The following is a 22,809-nucleotide window of genomic DNA, read 5'->3' on the forward strand; positions in this document are numbered from 1 at the left end:
TACAAATAAGGTACAATTATATAACGGTATATAATTATATCTTCTTATTTTTTCCCTGCTGATATCGGAATAAGCACTCATGCTTGCGGGACCCCTTGGCTGGCTCAGGTGGTCCTGACTGATTGTGCTGCATGTAGTCTGTGTGCATTTGCTCCTGAACAGCTGTGGTGACACATAATAAAAAATAAAAAACAGTTTGACTGTTTATTACATAACCACGTTTACTCTTCGCTGGCTGGCGAGCCCCAGTCCTATATTCCAAATTTAGGACGCAGACAGGGCTTTAGCTCTGATTGGAGTTATGCAATGCGATTGCGCTGCTGCTGCTGCTGCTGCTGCCGGGCTGTTGTTCCGCCTCTCTCCAGTAGGCGGTGCTGTGCCGCACACGGTCTCTGTGCTCGCGTGAAGATCCACATAATGCCCGTGTCGCGGCGGATTACGGAGCTGAATAAATGAAAACAGTCATTCATCTTGCAGGAACTGAGAGGATATTTCAGGCACAGGTCAAGTAAGTGTTTTATCCTGTATCTGAAGTGCGTCAGATAAGTTTGTACAGCTGTCCGTGATTTTTTCTGCAATCAAAAGCCAAGTGTCTGACGCGCCACGAGCCCAGTAAGCATCAGCACGCAGGTTTGGTGTGTGTACACTAGCTCTGCATGCCCCACACTGCGTTGTTTTGCGCACTTATTGAGGTCAGTTTTGGTCAGCCTGTCGAGTTCTGTTTGCCTGCACAGAAATAAACCTACATAATACAGAGACACTTTCTGGTTTGCACCTTTAAATGCCACGAAACAGCATGTTTATGCACGTGCATTTTAGTGGAAAAGTGCATGACTTGGGGGTGCATATGGTTTGAGTTGGGGTCTAACTTTGGGTGTGTCGTTTGTGAGGAAAACTGCACACAGCTGTGAACTACATACCTGCGCAACATGGCCAGGTCATATTTGGGGACCTTGGACGTGGGGAATTAGGGCTTATTGGAGCATTAGTTTTGTTTTAGGGGGGAAAAAAATAATAATCAGCCTTGCTTTGTAAGAATAGACACGTGTTCCCTAAATAAAAGCGTAGAAAGGGCTGTCTATAAGTCTATAGTAAACTATAATAGCCACATATCTGATTATTATATAACTGCTGTAGAAATGCATGTATTATATGGATCTGTAGTATTACCAGGCTGTATATCAGTTTAATTGGAGAGAGAGATTGAGATTGGTGAGATTAAACTGATGTTAAGTTGTAGTTGTGCTTGTAGTGTTGAGGGTAGCCCAGTGTTTGTTGTGGGACTGGAGCAGCTCCTCACACACCCACTCTCACTCAGTGAGCCAGTATGGCCGCCCTCGTCTTCTACGCACTGTTGCTGTTTCAGCGTCTTTCCTCCACTTTCTGCTCTTGGAGGACTTTGAGAGTTGACTGTAAATGTGTCCCAGAGTGGTTCAAACTTTATACCAACTCGCTCACACCTTATAAAACAGTGCTTTGCATGACCCAAACGGCTAAATGACTTCCAGATGGTTACAGTATATCACATATAGGCACTGGTGTCTGTCAGGAAGGTTGGGCGATATCACCGTGCTGTCGTTATCGTGCCACGGTTTTTCAGGTGTGATCCAGACTAAAACTGAACTGCATGTTTTTTACAGAGAGAGCATAATTACAATTGTGCAATTGGATTTAGTGCATTTAAACAGAATACAACTCTTTTAAATGTGAAGCTTCCACACATTGTTTGTTCCAACTTCAGAAAAAATGAAATATTGGATTTGTACCATGTATATTTTTTCAGTTTACTTACTTTTGTAAGGATATACTTTACATATGATGCAGAGTGCTATCAGAATCATATTGAGCTGATATAGCTGATTTGCTGAGTTCTGCACTACTGCTATTAATATTACTGCATAAAAAAATGTATCAGATTTTCATAGATTTGGGATTTTCTCCCCCAATTTGGACCACCGATTACCAGTGTGCACAGTCAAGCCACTCATATTTCTAACTGCCACCAATGCAACACCACCGGGCAACCAATGTACCTGGAGGTAAGCGCTGTATCCCTGGCTCCAACGCACCAGCCTGCAGACGCCAGTGTTGGCCAGCACCGCAATGAAGCAATAGGGAGGGCGCCCTCTACTCACCCTGGAGAGAGCAAGGCCAATTGGGCCTCAGCTGCCGACGGATAGCAGTATGACCAGGATTCAAACCAGCAATCCTCTGATCATAGTGACAGCACCTTAGACCGCTGGACCCCTTGAGGCCCCATTTTACTTCATTTTACTGGAGTTACTCTAACAAAAGCTGGATAAACCATTTAATACCCTTGATTTCAGAAGAAACAGAACTTATGCAGAAGTGCATAAGCATGTCCCAATACATTTGTCTATGCAGTGTACATAGGTGAAAAATATCAGAGATTGGCATGGACCCAGAATTCCCCCTCCTAGGATTATTAACGTGGAACTAAACACATGTAAATGTATTCAAAGCACTTTCTGAATACCAGCTGTTTCATTTAAGACCCTCCTTTGTTTGTCAGCCTATAGCCTATGATTTACATTCTGTAATAAACCACTAATTATCATGGATGCAAAACCTGTGTACAACATGCTGTGTGTTCTGTTTGTGTATATGTCCACCTGTAAAGTTCACATTTTTCATTACTTATGCAACAGAAACATGTGCATTATGTGCCAGGTTTGGCTGTTCGTGCAAAAATCTGGGCTTGAAACTGGGTGTTCTCCTATCTTATTTTTGTGAAAAATATGTTTTTAACTCGGGTCTTGTAGCATTCTACCCTTGAAGCCATCAACTGAATCCAAATGATAGACTGGAGAAAGTCTTCTAATGAAGTCCATGTGAAGCCAACATTGTGGAAGCTGAGTGTGAGGGGGGTGGACTTTTTGCGAGCTTTGCGGGTGTTGGAATCTCTGAGTTAAAGGTACACTGTGTTCTTTTCCAGTGACTTACATTCATTGGGACCTTGGGAATTACAGCTTCCTCAAATAGCCAAACAAAAGGCTAGATATTTCAGTGTAACGTTAGTGCTGTTTTCAGCCTGTTAGTCTCACAAAAGTTTGGTCAAAATCTCAAGAATGCCAAAGGCAACCATGGATAATTTACAACAGCTTGCTAACCTATAAAGTTTGCTTGTGTACTGAAAACCTCACGAACAGTTCTGTTGGTGGTGTGTCTTTGAATTGGCTGTATAGTGTGTGTGAACGATGTTGTGCTCTGTTTGGAAGGGACAGTAGAATGGAGGTGCAGAAGTGCGCCACAGCGCAGAAACGAGCGCTGGTATTGAGTTCCTCTTGCCCTGCGGGTGCACAGGGGTGGAGGGAGGGTATGGCAGCTGGTTTTTCAGCGAATCCAAACATGCTCAGCACACAGGCTTGATTTTCTGCTTCACTGGTAATATCCCCTGACAGGGGAGCCATTGACAGCAACAGCGCTGATTCGCGCACGGCATACGCTCGGACTGTTCTCACACTGACTCTGCGACACACCCCCTTTCTACTCTGTATCCGTACTGTGGTGTCTTACACAACACACATTTTCTATGGGCAACAACAGACGATGAGTTGTTGCTAAGCTTTTCATGCATCTGCTTCATCAAATCACTTCAATTTGTGATGCGCTCTTAAAAATAAGGAAAGAATCACTTTTGATTCCTAAAGAATCATTCAGTGGGTTCTTTTTTAGTGGGCTTGTATCTTACATGTTTTCTTCCTGAGGTCCTTTTATCATGTGTATGTGGTTGTAAGGACCAAAATAAATTACACTACCATTTATTTGGTAACCTTTCTTTAACTCAGTTTTGCCTAACAAAGGATCTGCTTGTTACTGTGCTTCCCAATTGTACCTCACTGTATTGTACCTCAAAAAGCAGTTCATGCTGAAAGTCAAGTCAAGTCAAGTCAGATTTATTTGTATAGCGCTTTTTACAACTGTTGTCATCACAAAGCATCTTTACATAAATAGTGGTTAATAAGAGACAAAAAAGAAAGAAGAAATAACGTAAGACATGATGAATCAAAGACCCCCAGTGAACAAGCCAACAGCGACAGTGGCAAGGAAAAACTCCCTCAGAGCTGGAGGAAGAAACCTTGGGAGGAACCAAGACTCACAAGGGGGACCCATCCTCCTCTGGTCAGAACTATTTAAACATTAATGATAAAAATGACCAAACCAGGTATAACAGATAGTTAAAAATGGTTTTAACATGGTCACTAAGCAGGTAGCAGTGGTAGACGGGTGAGCCGCTGGTCAGCTATGGGTGGTGGTGGGTGAGGGGCCTGCTGGTTTTATATTTATAAATATTTATATTTTTGCAATATTTTGACATACAGACAGAATACATCAGTAGCAACAGCTTCTTAAAACCTACTATTTAAACACTTGCCCATACTGAGTACAGTGATTTATATTTATATTTAAAATCTTCATTTAATTAAACAGTCTCTGTAATGAAATGCACAGTTGGTCAGTATTCTTTAATCACTGACAATATCCACAATACATTCGCTTGTTTCATGGTAACAAAATGTATCATTCTGATAAAATCGGCATCATTATTTTGCCCACCCCTACAGTGAATTTAGATCAGGCTGTTTTTGCTGCTTAGTTTCCATATATGGACAGAATGGACTGGGACAGTGAACTTCACCTTGTAAAACTTTAACAGTGTTTATGTAATACTTTTTGTATTAAACTAAAAGACCCGTTCATTTTTCCATGATATCTACCCTTTGATGGACCATTTAAACAAGTAGTTGATGCCAAGAATGCCTCTAAACTTGCTGAACCAGAGGAAAGGAGGGGTTTGTGTTTGTGTATTTCTGGTGTGTCACTTCACTTCTACATGTAGTAATATGTATGTTAACCCTGACCTTCCTCCCCTGTAGAAGGCCATTATAATATAAACCAACCATACAGCTGCTGTCAAACAGTGGGAGCAGTGTCTTCTGTGTGCAGCTCTGGGCCTGGACTTTCAGACAAGACACTTAGATTTTTGCCTGACTAATAGTGGCACAAGAAGGGCATTTAAAACTTAGTGAAAAGGGTCCTGCTGTTGGCGAATGTTTGCACTAGGTGTTTACACGTAGCTGTGAAATGACTGTTGTGTAAGCTGGCAGCGTGTACCATCAGCCACCAGCAGGGGGTCTGGCCAGAACTGTAGGAAGGCTGGTGGATCTGGAGTAAAAAACTCCAAGCCCCAGAATCCCCAGTGGTAATCAACTCTGACCAGACCCACCTGTGTGGCACGATATATATACACCCTGCCAGACGCACCCCCCCTGTCGCACCTTTGTAGAGGGGCGAACGGTAACAGTGGGTTTATGTTGTGAACAGTGGAAAAAAGCAAGAGTTGGAAAGAGAAGAGTTTATGTTGGGAACAGTGAAGAACAGTAAGACTAGAAAAGGAAAATAGTATGTGTTGTGAGCAGTGGAGAGCCCCCTCAACACACACAGGCTTTAGTTTGATTTCCCTTGTAAACAGTTTGGATTGTCCTTTGTTGGAAGGACATCACTTCTAGTGTTTCCTTTGTTAGTGTTTTCCTGCCATTTTTGGGTTTTTATACTGCCACCTCTCATAGTTGTGGTGGTGCGGTGGTAAAGCATGGGGCTTATGTCACCAGGGTTGGCCATGTAGTGTCACCAAGCACCAATATTATCTTCACCTACAAAGTTCACCATTTGTGACTTGCACAATATAAAACCCTAAAGTAAATTAATTAAATAAATAAACTGCACTTCAGTTCAAACCCCATACCACACTGTAACATGTTGAAGTCTGCTAACCTTCAGAGAACTTCATTCCAAGTTATTTCATGAATGCTCCTGACCAGGTTTGGAAGCAACAGTCTGTATTTTTTATGATGAATGAAAGAGGACTAAATTTCCACAGTAACAGTGTTCACCTAACCAGTATTGCATGTTGCATTCCAGGTGATTCTCCTGCAGTAAACTTAGTTTACTGCAGCTCAAATTCTTTTTTTACATGATTTGCAAACGCTCCTGAAGCATTGATGAACGCCAGTGATTCCCAAAGGTATCCAGGATATAGAACCATGAAAACCCAAAAAATCATTTGAATGTTTAAAGGAATTCTGTAACCAATTAAAAGGACCATTAAAATTATTCTTTGACCAAACCATTGTTTTTGGTAAAGAAATACTGAAGGACCCCTGGAGAAGAGAGTACTAGTGTGCTGAGAGTCTTGGCAGTCTTAGTGAGCCATCTACCCACCTGGAGAGAGGAAGACCCATTGTTCTCTCTTGGGTTTCGGCTGCTAATGGCATGCAGCATGACCCGGGACTTGAACCAGATTTTGGGTCACAGTGGCAGAACCGTAGAGCATTTGTTTTTTTATTTGACATAATCTATGTATTTACATAAGTGGCATCAAATAAGTGAAAGTTAAAGGTTTCAGGTGTGAGGCACCTACAGTAAAAGTGTGGAAATGACCAAAAGTGATGGTTAGCATAAACAATGTGACATTTCTATAACTGGAAAATGTTAAGATGCATATAGCCATTGGGTATTGGGGACAAATGCAGTTGGGTCAAAATGGGGCAAATATAGTTGAGCAGATGCCAGTCCATTTGGGGAGGGACTGACGAGCACTAATCTCTGTCAGGTGTGCTAAGTTAGGAATTGACAGGCCAGTTTAATCATTTAAAACTGTCTAGAGACGTTTGTCAGAGATTTTGAAGGATCTTTCTATGTAATATGTTAGAGTACTTCACTGCAGACCAATGAGACAATTATTTTGTTGCTGGCAAATTGACTTAATTTTTTAAATATTTTCAGATCTTTTTTAAATCCCTTTTTTTCTGTGCATTTGGCCTGTAGCACATATTCCAAAAACTGCAGAGATCCATCCTACATGTAGGAAAGTGTGTCCGGAGCATATAGGCTCTCTGAAACCAGACATGTTGCTTTTTCTTTATTTTCTTGGGAAAGCACAAGACTGGTCCTGCATGCCTTACCCTGCCTAGAAGCGCATTTTAAACATTTAGTCATTTTCTTGAGAAAAAAGAGAAACCACATTCATCAGTTGTTCGAGGGCATGTAGTGTTCAGAGACATATTGCTGTATTGTATTGTATTGTATTGGTGCTGATTTGAAATGGTAAAAGAGGTGCTGAAATGCAGCATTGTTAGGACCTGATGACAAAGGGTTCTAATGCGTGACTCACGCAGGCTGTGCTGATTTGTTTTTATACTGGCCAGATTTGCATGGGGAAAAAGACCCCAGGCCCTAAATGTTCCCCCGAAAACCCCCTGAAGCCAAAAACAAGAGCATGTGTAACATTCTTCTTTATGGAGAAAAAGATGAGCGACTCCTTGACTCAGTATGGCCCATAATCGTTGTGTAATGCGGTATAAATGTTTGGTGTTAACTTATAAATGCTGCAAGCTTCTGCGTGTTCATGAATATACACCACATCTGAAACAACATGGAGTCAATAAGTGTGACTCAGTTATTAACTTGGGGTTCTGTGTGGTTTTTGCTGTATTTTGATGGCTGATACCCCCTTGAGGCCTAAAAAGAAAAAAAACAGGGTGGAGACGGTGAGGTGCAAGGTACGAGTAAACAGCATGATTAACAGGTAACGGCAAATATGTATATGCTTAGGTATGAGTGAAGGGGCAGGAGTGTGGGTTTGGTCTTTTCTCCAAACTCCTTATGCAAGTTATTGCATAATGTCATTGCATAATACCAGAAGAATGGTAATGATTAAATGTTACCTAATTCAGAGTAGCTAGTTATCTTATAATTCTGGGTATTTTATATAATATTTTCTAAATAGATTAGTGATATTTGATTTTTCATGCGCAGCAGGAAGTAAATTTGTCACAGAACTCTGGGGGGTCTTGTGTTGTGGGTTTGATCCCCATTCCAGTCACTGTCTGTGAGGAGTTTGGTCCGTTTGGGTTTCCTCCGGGTGCTCCCAAACATACACACACAGTATGTGAACTGGCTAAATTGCCCCTAGGTCTAAATGAATGCTTAGGTGTGTGGTACCCTGTGATGGACTTGCACGCTGTCCAGGGGGAATTCCTGCCTTGTGCCCAGTGAGTCAGTATCTTGTGTGACACTAATACCCGTATACTGGTATAGATGATATGCCATCCTGCACTTCTATGTTGTACCCTAGCCATTATGTTGTATTATAGGGGGCAGTCACCAGGTGTGAGAGTGAAGAATCTTTCGATTGTGATGGTTCTTTAAAGCTTTAGAAAGTTCTTCATGATCACACACACAAAAAAAACATGGCTCTTTTATGGCCCCAAAAGTTGTTAAATGTTACCCAAAATTGAGAGTAGCAGAGGTTATACAGATCCCTGAAAGGCCCATTATGAGGAGGCTGTGTCTCATGTAGGGCCCCCCACAAAAAAAAAAAAACACACAGGGCAGTAGCGATTTCATTACACCGATTACTGTTCTGGAGCATACTGACTTTGCTAAAGGACTTTGTAGGTGGAGTCTCATTCCAGTGAGACTCTTTAAAGCAGTAGTTGTGCAAACCCTCCCTCCAACAAAGAACAACCAGTTTTGCTCGAGGCACAGCGAGGCTTCTGCAGCCTTATTGAAAAAGTGGTTATGTTGGCATCAACCCAAAACCATAAAGCCCTGAAGGCTTGTCATAAAAATATTCTCTTCATTGATTTTATTTTTCAGAGTGTCACCAGTAGGTGACACCATTTCAATAGTATTTTAAAGGCCTTTTTTGATTTACTGCTCTTGTAAAACACTGTTGTAAAATAATACAAGAAGTTCATATCAGTTCACATATCAGTAATGCTGGATGTTCTAAAATGTCTGATTTTGTGAAACTTTGGATATTTTCAGTTCCAAAGTTCTGATATGTTTTATCACATCAGAGTGATGTGCTGTTAAATCACTGGCCTATATGTTGAAGATGTCTGTCCGGAGGAGCCAGAGAGATCTTGTGTTTTGATATATTAGGGCCCTGTATTCAAAACACATCAACTTCTGTCATGTGTGTTGGAATTGTACTCAACCATGTGTTCATGTGTGGAAGGGCTGGATGAAATGGCATTTCTGATCAGGAAAGCTTAGCTGACAGCTAATTGCCATTGAAATAATTAAGATTAACGATTTAATTGTCTTTTAATTAATTTTATATCAACTATCAAGACATTTCTCAATGAATGCATTTAAATGAAATTAAAATGTAAAGGTAGATCTACTTTTTCTTTTAATTATTTGCTTACATATGTTTGCCTCATCCTACATAAGGAGAATTAACCCAATTTTCAGTGTGTTGTGATGTAAACATATTTTAAAAAGTCATTGAAAGTCATTTCTAATACTGCACAATTTAAGATTAGGGGATAATTATGGCAGGTGTATAACCACAGCATTTACCTACTGCCTGGGTCAAATTTTGTTTACAGGCTTCAAAACTTTAACATACAAGAAAATCTGCAAAAAGCTATGTCTCTTTACTTTTCTTATGAGTTTATGTGGGAGTTTGATGTTTGAGTTTGAAGGTTGTGAAGTAAAAATTAGTCAGTGATTTTACAATATTTACTCAAACACTTCACATTTTCTCCCTCAGGATGAAATTCCCAGTGGATTTATTGGCCAATGTGGATCCTGGAGCCCTGGAGCTGTCAGCGAAAGACTACATGTCTAAACTGCTCTACCGAAGTCCAGAAATACAGGAGTCCCTCAGACTACCTGACTCCAAACAGGTAGCAACCATATTACCTCACTTAAAGTCTAAGAGCCAGATCAGAAGCTGTTAAAACAACCAGCCTGAAGTCATTTTTTAACAGATAACAGTGTGTCATATAATGACGCATAAAAAAACTATCACTTTAAAACATTAGAAACGAACAAGTTATCCAAATAGAGTGGTTACAACCAGCCCTTGATTGCAAACTACACAGTAAAACAAGGTGGTGACTGAATATAAGAAGGTAATAATGATCTACGCTTAGCAAGATGACATAATAATGTGAATATATATTTTATTTTATTTTATTTATTTATTTATTTTATTCCATGCTATAGATTGACATTGGTCTCTGCAATGTGAGCTTCGTGCCCCTATATGGACATGACACTGAACATAAGATCCTTGCTCTTTACTCCCCAGATGACATTCACACAGGTAACAAGAAAGGAAAAATCAGTTTTACATCTTAAATGTGTTTCACAGTCTTGCATTATTGGTAACACTAACAGTGTAATGCATTGTACTTTACCTGGTTTTGCCAGCTGTTGGGCTCTATCTACTAGGGCAGTGGTGGTCAGCTGAGGATATTCTGAAAACTGCTGACCCCTCAAGAACAGGGCTGCTTGAGGTATTTCATCTGCCATGTTTTTGTACATGATATTTATCAGCTGGAACATAAAACATCAATATCTTAAATTAGATGAATGTCTTTTTAATAATCAGGTTAATAATTTTTTTTATTATTATATCAATGAAAGGTTTTGTTAAAAACCTGTTTTGTTTTCTAACCCTTAGGTCAGAACCCCTGGAGAGAGAATAGTCCTGTATGTTCTCAACAGAATTATATACAGAACGAAAGAGATAGCCAGCAATGATGTCCCCTTTCTCTGCCATGAAAAACATGAAATTGCCAAAATCTTCTGGAAAGACGGCGAAGCCATTGGCTTTTACTCTTTTAAACCAGAGGGTATGATTGGCATTAGTAAATATTTAATTCATGTGTTTTAGAGCTTGTTTGATTTGTTGTAACTGGTCCATTTGTTCTCATCAACAGGCACCTTATGCAATAGCTTTGTGACACAGTGCTATCAGCTTCCTGTCATGGATACTGTGTTTATCAGGAAATGTCACCGTGGCCATGGACATGGCGTACAAATGCTGGAAGACTTTGTGAGAACTTTCAGAAACAGTTGTGTTGGTTTAAGATATCCGCTTCCTACAGCAATGTATAAAGGTACCACGATTAACCAACCAAATGGCCTTCCAAAACACAATCACATTGTAGCTTCTTGGTTTTATTTATCTATCCTTATTTCATCTCTTCTTCTCTTTTTATCTCTTTCTCCAGTGTGTAAAAACTATCTCCGCACTCACCCAGCAGACAAAGAGCTACTGTGGGAGGTACAGGGTGTAGGAGGGCCCTACCAGAGAACTATGATATTCAAAAAGCTACAAACAATGGAGCTAAAGGGTAAGAAGTGTGTCAGAATTACAATATGATTCAATTCAAATAAAGTCAAATTAGCTTAGTTTCATTTCCGTCATATTTAATTTCTTGATAGGGGATCATCAGGTTGCTGGCAAATTGAACTTTGAGACAGAAAACACTGATGTTCCAGTGGAAAAGATAACACCAGCACAGATGAGAATGGAGTACACTGTGGTTGAAGTTATGGTATGTAGCTCTAAATATGGATATTCTCACATTATTTCATATTCCACAGTGACACAGTGATTTTATGTCTACTCTACAATTTTAGGAAGAGGAAGTCCAGGTTAAAATAACAAAAGGCAAGTAAATTTTGGGCATGTCATGACCCCTGTAAATTATCCAACACTTATCTAATGTGCAGAAATTAGAAATTAGACTATCATTTTTCTTAATGTTTCAGAAGTTCAGGACACACCTGTTACAACACTTGGCAGAAGCAGCAGTCTGAAGCGCAAAAAACTTGGAGAAGATACAGGAGCAACAACTGAGAAAATGATTCGGTTAGAAAACACTTTAGATTGACTCTAAATATCCAGAGAATCATGAGTTTGAATCCTGAGTCATGCCACGTTGCCATCATTGGTCTGAGCGAGCACAATCGGCTCCCCCTCTCCGGATGGGTAGATGGCACTCTTTCCCCTCATCACTCTTAAGCAATGTTGGCCGACACAGGCGTCAGTTAGCTGGTGTGGTGGAGCCGGGAACCCAACGCTTTATCACCGGTAGTTCAAAAAGAGGCTGTGGCTGGATTTGAATGTATTGGAGGAGACGTGTCAGGCCATTGCTAGTGTTAGGGGGAGGAAAAGTGGCATAATCAGCAAAAAAAAATCTCACTTCTTTTTTGTAGCCCTAATTTTAAAATGTGCCTAATACAGGGTGGAGGACATTGAGGCTCGAGTTCCATCTCCAGTGCATGAGCCAATGCCTGAAGCTGTCAGAAGTTCTCTGATTGTAAAAGAGACTGATCTAAAGGTATGAATCTGCTCTTCCTTTGAGAAACAATAGCATTTAGTGTGGCCAAGTATCTTCTTTTATAAAGGTGGCTATGTTGTAATATCGTCTTAATTTTTTGCAGGACACAACAAACACAGTGACTCCTAATGAGGCAACAGCTCATGTTCATTGTCAACAACAAAAAGAACAGACCACTGAATCTGAACAGTATGTGCTGGAAGTGTGTGCCCTAACCAAACCAAGTGCAGATATAGTAACTCCAGAGGAAGCTCTGGATAAAACTGAGTTGCTTCAGATCACTCCTGTCACAGAAATCCAGAGTATGAAGAGCAATGAGGAAACACAAATTGTAAAATCTGTTGAAGCCACCATTGGTGCAACTGATCTTCAGCCTTTAGAACTTCAGCAGTTAGTAGAAGTGAATATTGTTAAGATGACATTGGAAACTGAGGTGATAAAAGAAAAAACTGACAGTACAAGGGAAGTAAAAAGTACTAACCATGATATAAATGAGGGTGAGGACGAGATATCTGAAGAGATATCTGCAGTAGATGAGGCGGCAAAACTAATATGTGAAGGAGCATCTGATCCAAAACTTAGCCAACAGACTGAGCTTGATCTTAAGCCGGTCACCATGGGCTCAGAAAACTGTTCCGCCACAGATGTGAGAATTTTGACAAGGAGCAGTAGAGTAAGCACTGCAGCTCATCAACAGAACTCCACTCATATCCACCAGGCCAGCAAACCATGTTCATCAAAGGCTAAAGCTACAACCGAACATAAATCATTGCAAAGCAGCAAAGCAGTGCAGCAGAATGAAAGTGGACAAGCAGTGGACAAACCTGCAAATGTAGAGAACCTGGAAATGAGACGTCAAGTGTGGATGGAAAAAAAGGTTGTGGACATAGTCGCAGATGCTAATGAAGCATGTTTGAGTCTGAGTGAAAACATAGAGGAGACATATGTTATGAAAGAAGACGTGTTAAAAGAAAAAGATCATGTCCAGAGTCCAGAGCATGCAGTTCAACAAGGTGAAAATATTGAGATATCTGGTGAGAAAATGATAGTTGAGGAAATAAGTCAAGATGGGTCAGAAACACAAAAAGATTCGGAGATAGAAAAGAGAGAGGAAACTTCAGCTGATTTTGTAGAGGAGAATGAGACCACTGAAGAACTATCACAGCCAAACCAAGCCATTTGTGAAAAAACAGAAGAAAGCAAAACTGAAAGTAGTGAAGCCAAAAATGAAGCTGGGGAGAAGGAGCACACAGAGCAGGAACCTATGAATGACACCAGCGTTGTTCATATTCAAGTGTTAAGTCATGATGCTGATAATGCGATTAAATCTAATTGGACTGAACCAGCTGAAGAGGAAGATTCAGATAAGGCAGGCAGCTCTGGAAAGCATGCTGGCAGCAGAAGGTCAAACTATGGAACCCCATCAAGATGTTCTGGAAGATTTAAAGATCAGTCTGAAGAAGGTGAATTGACGGGAAGAGTTCTCAGAAGTGGTACAAAATCAGTCACGGCCATTTCCAAACAAAGCCATGTGCGACACACCAAAACTGTGACGCAGCAAGAGAAAAGTGATCAAGCAGAAGATGAGTCTGAAAAGGAGAGGGGAACAGAGACGGTGGGCATCACCAGTGTAGAGGTTCATACAATCCTACAGGACAGTTTAGAAACAGAATCAGCTGCTAGAAAGAACTTCAAGGAAGTGAAACATGGTTCACTGAATGAAACAACTGGAGATGTTGTAGAACAGTCAGATGTAGAGCTTATTGAAAAGCAAGAAAAGGAACCAGACACTAAAATGTTACAGAAAGATGGGAAGAACATAGTGGTTCTCCACAGGGAAACAGGTGAGAATGTGGTTATTATGGAAACTTTGCAATCTCAGGAGGATAAAGATGAAGAACTGGCTCACCTAGCAAGTAAAGAAAAAGACAGAGAGGAGAGACAAGAAGATGAAGAAGTGAAGCAGACAGAACCTCTGGTTGAACCAGCTGAGGAAGAACAAGGTGGGAATGAGACGTCTGCTGAAATGCTGCAGTCTGTAGAGGAAGATGTGCTAATCAAGGCCAGTGTTGCAGAAGGAGAGAATGAACTTGCTGTGTTGGGGGCAGAGGAAGCTATGATAAACGTAGAGAAACAAGTTGCAGAAGAGAGTGCAGAAAACATGCTGAGGACAGACCATGATCAGGAAGAAAGAATGTCCGTGGAAGAAAAGCTAAGAGGTGATAAAGTAGGAGATATTACATTAGAGGAAGAGTCTGTTGCAGCAGAACTGCACACAAGTGAAGAAGAAAGAAAACAGAAAGAGGTTCAGGAGAGTGTGACACCTAACAGTGAGGTGACTGTCCAGGAAAGCTCACCTAAAGAAGACACATCAGGTATTACAAGCAGAAGTCTTAGGCAGAGAACGGTAACGGTCAAGTGTCCACCACAAAGAAAGTCCAAACGCTTTCAAAAAGCTGAGATGGAAATAGCAGAAGATGAAAATGTAGTCATGGTTGAGGTTATAGACAAAACTGATAAGAGCAGAGTTGAGGAAACAGAAGAAAACAAAAATGAAAAGATGGAGACTGAGGATGGTGCTGCATTGAAGGACGAAGGCCGAGTTTCAGAGTCAGCTGATACAGAGCAAGGCGTAATGGAGGTGATGCAAGAAGAGGAACCTCTGAAAGAAACCCAAACTGTCCAGGAAATCCAAGGTAAAGAGGAAACAGAAATTGAAGATGTCAGTGAACCAAGTCATGGTCATATAGAGGAGAAATCAGATAACTGGACTGAACCAGTTGAAGAGGAAGATTCAGATAAGACAGACAGCTCTAGAAAGCATGCTGGCAACAGAAGATCAAACTATGGAACCCCATCAAGACGTTCTGGAAGATTTCAAGATCAGTCTGAAGAAGGTGAATTGACGGGAAGAGTTCTCAGAAGTGGTACAAAATCAGTCACGGTCATTTCCAAACAAAGGCATGTGCGACACACCAAAACTGTGAAGCAGCAAGAGAAATGTGCCCAAGGAGGAGATGAGTCTGAAAAGGAAGAGGGAAAAGAGATGGTGGGCATCACCAGTGTAGAGTTTCATACAAACCTACAGGACAGTGTTGAGGAGGAGAACAGAATGGAAAAAGAATATTCAGAAACAGAATTAGCTGCTGGAAAGGACTTCAAGGAAATGAAAAATGGTTCACTGAATGAAACAACTGGAGATGTTACGAAAATAACCATTGTGGGTCTTGATGCTGAAATTGTGAATGAGGGTGAAACACAAGTGGAAGGGAAAACAGCAGTACAGACTGATGTAGAGCGTATTAATGAGCAAGAGAAGGAACCAGCCCCTGAAATGGCACAGAAAGATGGGCATAACTTAGTGGTTCCCCACAAGGAAACAGATGAGAATCTGGTTGTTAAGAAAACTTTGCAATCTCAGGAGGATAAAGATGAAGAACTGGCTCAGCTAGCAAGTAAAGAAAAAGACAGAGAGGAGAGACAAGAAGATGAAGAAGTGAAGCAGACAGAACCTCTGGTTGAACCAGCTGAAGAAGAACAAGAAGGTGGGAATGAGACGTCTGCTGAAATGCTGCAGTCTGTAGAGGAAGATGTGCTAATCAAGGCCAGTGTTGCAGAAGGAGAGAATGAACTTGCTGTGTTGGGGGCGGAGGAAGCTATGATAAACGTAGAGAAACAAGTTGCAGAAGAGAGTGCAGAAAACATGCTGAGGACAGACCAGGATCAGGAAGAAAGAATGTCCGTGGAAGAAAAGCTAAGAGGTGATAAAGTAGGAGATATTACATTAGAGGAAGAGTCTGTTGCAGCAGAACTGCACACAAGTGAAGAAGAAAGAAAACAGAAAGAGGTTCAGGAGAGTGTGACACCTAACAGTGAGGTGACTGTCCAGGAAAGCTCACCTAAAGAAGACACACCAGTTATTACAAGCAGAAGTCTCAGGCAGAGAATGGTAACGGTCAAGTGTCCACCACAAAGAAAGTCCAAACGCTTTCAAAAAGCTGAGATGGAAATAGCAGAAGATGAAAATGTAGTCATGGTTGAGGTTATAGACAAAACTGATAAGAGCAGAGTTGAGGAAACAGAAGAAAACAAAAATGAAAAGATGGAGACTGAGGATGGTGCTGCATTGAAGGACGAAGGCCGGGTTTCAGAGTCAGCTGATACAGAGCAAGGCGTAATGGAGGTGATGCAAGAAGAGGAATCTCTGAAAGAAACCCAAACTGTCCAGGAAATCCAAGGTAAAGAGGAAACAGAAATTGAAGATGTCAGTGAACCAAGTCATGGTCATATAGAGGAGAAATCAGATAACTGGACTGAACCAGTTGAAGAGGAAGATTCAGATAAGACAGACAGCTCTGGAAAGCCTGCTGGCAACAGAAGATCAAACTATGGAACCCCATCAAGACGTTCTGGGAGATTTCAAGATCAGTCTGAAGAAGGTGAATTGACGGGAAGAGTTCTCAGAAGTGGTACAAAATCTGTCACGGCCATTTCCAAACAAAGGCATGTGCGACACACCAAAACTGTAAAGCAGCAAGAGAAAAGTGCCCAAGGAGGAGATGAATCTAAAGCTGAACAGATGGACGGTGTTACTGAGTCACACACTGGAGCTGTAGAGGGAGAAAAAAATGAGACGGTAGGTATTTCCTGTGAAGGAGAAAATGAAAATGTGATTGATCTTCAAGACAGTGCTGTGGAGCACAGCAATGTGGAAAAGGAATACGTAGAACCAGACACAACCCATGACAATGATGGTTCACAGAGTGAAACAACCTGTGATGGCAAAAAAATAACAGTTATGGATGAAGCTGAAGTTGTTAAGGAGACTGAACCAGAAGGTGAGGGGAAAATGACAAAATCTCTGGCCGGACCAGTTACAAAAGGTGGGAATGAAACAACAAAGCCACAGGAGGAGGATGAGCTAAATAAGGCCAGTGTTGGAGAGACAGGATTTAAGGAACCCATGACAGAAAGTCTAAAGGAGCAAGCTATGGAACCTGGTTTAGATAATTTGTTGAAAGACCGTGAACAAGGAGAAGTTATGCAGACAAAAGAAAAAGATGATGAAGTAGGAGAGACATCATTGAATAAAGAATCCACTACACTGGTGTGTACAAGTGAGAGCGAAAAAAGTAAGGATGATCAGGAGATTCTAAAACCTGATCATGGAGAAACCGCCCAGGAAGGCATACCTGAAGAAGAGACACCAGTTATCACTAGCAGAAGGCGGAGAACAGTAACAGTCAAGTCTCCACCTCAAAGAAAATCAAAATGTCTCCAAAAAACAGAAGTGGAAATGACAGAAAATGAGAATGTAAGGATGATTGATGTAATGATGGAGGAAAGCATCTGCAAGGACAGCACTGCAGAAACCGATCAAAACAAAGATGAAAAGAGCTGTTTAGGTCAGGAGGTCAGTTCTATATCAAATGATGGAGGGCAGATGGAGGTGGTACATGAAGAGGAAACCGTTAAAGAGTCCAGCACTCACCAAGAAATCATAGAAAATGAAGCAATTATGTATAAAGAAGTCAGTCAATTGGGTCAAGCTGATAAAACAGCAGTTACAGATATTCACCTTGCTGAAGTTGTGAAAGATGTTGAAATAGAAGAAGAATGCAACACACAAGAGGAGTTGGCTGCAGCACCTGTTGAAGAGCATGAGTTAGTAACCGAAATGGCCCATGGACCTGATGTACAGAAAGCAGAGGAAACGGCAGCAGTTTTACTCCAGAAATCTTCAGTTGTGCTTGTGGATTTCAACAACGCTCCCCCAAAACAAACAGCTGCAGGTGGAACCTCTAAAGAAACAGCCAGGGTCAGTCTAGAACCAGATAAACCAGCAAGTACCAGCAGGTCTGTAGAAGAGATAACATCTAATAAAGACATGCTGAATGAAACAGAAGCTTGGGTTGTACCAGTGGGCAAAGAGCAAACAGATGAAGAAGATGTAGTGGAAATTGCAGAGAATGAAAATTTGGGGATGGATGATGGTAAGGTCAACATTTTTAAGGGTACCTCTAAAGGAAAAGATGAAAAGATGGAGACTGAAGAAGATGTTGTAAGAGAGGACGAATATATAGTTCAAGGGAAGGAACCTGGAAAAACCTTAAGCACTGTTCAGGGAATCCAAGGTGATGAGGAAAAGGAAACTACAGACATCCAAGAGGCAACAAGAGTTGGTGAAGATGAGAAACCAGATACTCAGAAATCCAGTACACAAATTGAACTGGTTGAAGTAGAAAACTTACGAAAGAGAGGCAAGCCACGCTCCACAGGAAAGCAAACTGAAAGATCCGCAGTTGGAACCCCAGTGAGACGTTCTAGACAGTTTACTGAGCTGCCTACTACAAGTGAAGTAACCACAAGAGTTCTCAGAAGCTCTACAAAACAAGTCCAGACCACTCCCAATCAGCGAAACATACAGCCTACTAAAGTCATGGTGCAGAAAGAGAGAAGTGACCAAGCAGTTGCAAAGGAAGACAACACCCAGACAGTACGTGTTATCACTGAGAGGACAGCAGTGCTTCCAGACATCGAGCTGCGGGAAGAGGATTCTCATCCTAGGGATGAAGAGATGGAGGTAGATATCAGGACTGAACTATTTCCAGAGCAAGGCAAGTTTACAACAGATGTGGTTCTCAATAAAGCCACAGCGGCAACTGTAGATGAAACCGACACTGTGAAAGATGTTGAAATTGAAGTTGAAGGTAGGGCAGCAGTACAGTCAATGGCAGAAACAGCTAAAGAGCAGGGGGAGGCACTGGTTACGGAGATTGCACAAAAAGAGGATGGGCAAAATCCAGATGAATCCCTAACAGCTTTAACACTGCAAAAGGCTGCTGTTGTGCTCGTGGATTTCAACAAAGTCCCCCCCAAACAAACAATTGGCATAGAGACTCCTGAAGAAACAATATTGATTAGAAATATTGATGAATACAGAAAGCAGAGTAATGAAGAATGCAGGCAGGACAAGTCTCTGGTTGAATCAGCTGAAAAAGAACAAGTAAGTGGGATTGAGACTTCTACCAAAACAACACAGTCTCAGGAGCAGGATGTGCTAAACAAGGCTGATGTTTTAGAGGAACAGCAGATACTGGTAGAAGTCGGGGTAGAGAAGGCCATAACACAGAACCTAGAGAATCAAGTTGCTGAAGTGGGTGAAGAACTCATGCTGAAAACAGACCGTGAACAAGAGAAAGGAATGTTGACAGAAGAAACACTCAAAGATGATAAAGTAGCAGAGGTCACATTCGAAGCAGAATCCACTGCAACGGAGGCTGATAGGATGGTGGCAGTGTCCACCAGGAAAAGTGAAGGAAATCAGAAAGAGGAGCTAGAGAGTCTGACACCTGACCCCAGAGAGAGTGTGCAGGAAAGTTCACCTGAAGAAGAGACACCAGTTATCACAAGCAGAAGTCTCAGGCAGAAAATAGTAACAGTCAGTTCTTCACCACAAAGAAAATATAGACGCCTTGCAAAACCTGAGGTACAAGCAGATGTTGACAAAGTAGAATCAGTTAAAACCACAGATGTAAAAGTGGTAGAAAAACCACTGTTGCTGTGTGTGCCTATGGAGGTTGAAATGCCAGAGAAAAAAGCAGAAACTTCTAACGAAGTTGGAAATGAGACCCTTGAAATAGAGAGACAAGAATGCATTTTGGGAGAGCATGAGATGCAGGTATTAATTTTTGAGGACAATTCTCAAACTGAATTAGAAATGCTGCAAGAGATTGCTGATAAGGGAGATGCTGCTATGGAAGAAAGTGATGATAAGGAAAATGAAGCAATGGCATCCGACAGATCAGTCATTGTTGAGGTAGAATCCACACCAACAGAAGAGCAAAAGGTGTCGGTGGTGAAGACATCTGAAGTGGAACGTGAAGAATCCAGTGAGAGTCGAGATGTAGGGTTGATTTTACATGTACAGGATAATACTGAGCTGGGCATACAAAGTGGCAGTCTAGCAAATCTTGTGGAAGAGGCCGTATCACAAACAGAGGAAAGGGTGGAAAGAGACAATGCTCAGAATACAGGGTGTTGTTCAACTAAACCTGCTTATGAAGAGAATTCAGATGAAGAGGAATCTATTATCACAAAGAATCTCAGACAAAGAACCGTAACAGTAGAGTCTCCAATGCGACGGAAATCTAAGCGTCTCTGTAGAGAGGTGGTGGAGACTCAAAAAGCACAGTCTAGAAAGAAGGCACTGTTGGTAGTAGCTTCAAGCCAAAGAGAGACAACAGAAAGCATTGAGGAGACCAGCAGAGCAGTGGAAATTAAGATCACAGAGCCACATTCCAAAGATGAGTGTAAAGATGCTCAAATGGCCTGTGAAGGGATGAGCAAAGAAGTCACTGCTTTAGAAAAGCAAGATGGGAAAAACATTGCTGTAATTGTTGTAGAAACGGTGGAAACAAAAACGGACGGAGGGAAGGATATGGTTGATGGAGCTCCAGAAAAGAAGGTGGAAGAGAGCACAGCCATGAGTGGAGTACATGATAAAGTGGAGGTCAAAGATATAATATATAGTAATTTGCAAGAAAAAGTTGCAGATGCAATCCCTGAGCAGGATAGTGTTCAACAAGAGAATTTGGTTCTGGACAAGGCTGAAGAACTGCGGCTTGAGGAAAGGTCTGAGGGAGAGTCTAAAGTGGTAGAAGAAGGAAAACAGCTTGAAATGCTTGCTGAAATGGAAGAGGGAGTAGAAGTTACTGAGAGAAGGTTACTGAGAAAGAGAACAATAACTAATAAAGCCACCATTGAAAGGAAATCCAAACGTATGTGCAAACAAGATGTGGAACATGCTGAAAGTCCTTTATCTGAAGAAGAACCAGTGATGGAGCAGAGGTCAACTGCCGAAAAAGAAACCACGCGTCAAAAAGACCCCAAAACAGTGGACGACCGTGACAAAGATGGAGACCATGAAAACCTAGATGGTGAAGAAACATGTGGAGAAACAAACACAAGCACAGAGGAACAAGAGGTCGGAAAGGAGATGGCCCAGTTTATTAATATGTCAGTGAAAGAATTAAGGGCTAAGACAGAGACGTGGAAAGGAGAGAAAAGTGAGGAAAAAGATGAAGACACAGAGGCCACAATAGCTGACACAGTGGAAAAGATCATGGATCAAGATCAAGAAGAAAAAGAGCAAAATAGCCCAAAGGAATATAGTGAAATCAGTCTTGCACCATACGAAAGCTTCACTTTGGAGCTGGATGAGGAGGATGAGAATAATGGCCCAAAAGAAAGCAGCATGGTTGAGGAGATAGAAGTGTCATTAATGGAATGTCCACGTTCGGCCTCCACAACCATCCAAACAACAGATAAATGTGAAGAGCACATTACAGAAGAGGTAGAAGAACCTGCTGTGAAGAAAGTTCCTGCAGGCAGATCATCAGCGACAGCTTCACCTGAGCAAGTATCAGCAAGGCGGCACAAGCGATTTCTTCAGGAGAATGAACTGGGGGGTAAGTCAGAAAGAAAGACGGCAAAAGAAGTCATTAAAGAGCAGAAGGAAAAAGATCAGCAAAAAAGAAAGGCCATACCTGACACACCTCGTAGATCCAAACGCCTTGCAACACCAAAAAAGGTGTAGTTCTTCATCTCCACACTGCTCCCTATTAACCTCTTAAGGAACCAAAATAATATACTAATTCTCTATTTTTTTTGCATTACAGTTTTGATACCCAACACAGAATGTACTTTTTTTATTTGGTAATTTTTATATTCTTTTTATTTTAAATCAGACTTTTTAATATTCTACAGATGTTTATTGATATTTCAGACTCTATTTCAGACTCTATTTTATTACGCACTTCGAGGGGATTGCTATATTGTTTCAAGGCCATTTTTAAAGCCTTTCTTTTGGTCCCTTTGGGTCTGATGCAGTGTTTGTATAATCACTTAGCTGCCAAATCTATACTGTGAACGTCTCCTGATACACACTCAATGATTAGAAATGTTTTGCTTTTAATTCTTACTTTAAAATATGCTGCAGGTAATCGTGTGCATTATCCCACTAGCACATTGTTGTCTTTCAGGATATTTTAAGTAGATGCACTTAGCTGTGACTTAGATCTTAGTTAACAAACTTAGTTCATATTAACAGTGACTGTGAAACAACTTTCAGCATTTTAATATCTTCTTTTTTCCTGTTTTGTTAAGCCAAGTATTTTCTGGAAATCATGACTTATAATATCAGTAAAACAGAGTTCTTAACTGTAAAAATGTAAACATGGGCAATTATACGTACCGCTGTCCATTTTAATATATAGAATACATGTTTCTGTTCTGTACTTTTTCTTTGCCACTGAGCAATTTTCTTGATTTCTTACTGGCTTTAATAAACTTTTTCTCTGTAATGTGTCTCTTAATGTGTTATTGATTTTACAGTAACGTTTCATATTTAATGAATCTTGATGAAATGACAGTTCATGGTAAAAATAATTAACTGGGTAAACTTTTTAAATCCATAAAACATGAAGGGTGCCTCTCTTCAAGGGGAAATTCTCTAGGAACTTACATCATTTAGTGCCCTTTCTCTCTCATAAAGCATCACAAGTCTGGGACTTTGTAGTTTTTAAACAATTCCATCAAACATGAAAAATCTTAATCAGGCGTTTTTCTTCACAGA

General features: G+C 41.0%; 1 protein-coding gene across 1 annotated transcript; it reads left to right on the forward strand.

The window, feature by feature from the left end:
- The first annotated feature begins 420 nt into the window (after positions 1 to 420).
- Positions 421 to 22,537, forward strand: LOC140541938 (uncharacterized). The gene is made up of 12 exons (XM_072664740.1): positions 421 to 508; positions 9,587 to 9,722; positions 10,045 to 10,144; positions 10,252 to 10,337; positions 10,505 to 10,676; positions 10,764 to 10,943; positions 11,058 to 11,180; positions 11,272 to 11,384; positions 11,470 to 11,500; positions 11,602 to 11,701; positions 12,077 to 12,173; positions 12,277 to 22,537. Exons 1-12 carry the CDS (start codon positions 453 to 455, stop codon positions 21,769 to 21,771), a joined length of 10,689 nt encoding a protein of 3,562 aa, XP_072520841.1. The 5' UTR covers positions 421 to 452; the 3' UTR covers positions 21,772 to 22,537.
- Positions 22,538 to 22,809: the final 272 nt, after the last annotated feature.

This window comes from Salminus brasiliensis, chromosome 20, assembly GCF_030463535.1.
Source record: "Salminus brasiliensis chromosome 20, fSalBra1.hap2, whole genome shotgun sequence".
In the NCBI taxonomy this organism is placed as follows: Eukaryota; Metazoa; Chordata; class Actinopteri; order Characiformes; family Bryconidae; genus Salminus; species Salminus brasiliensis.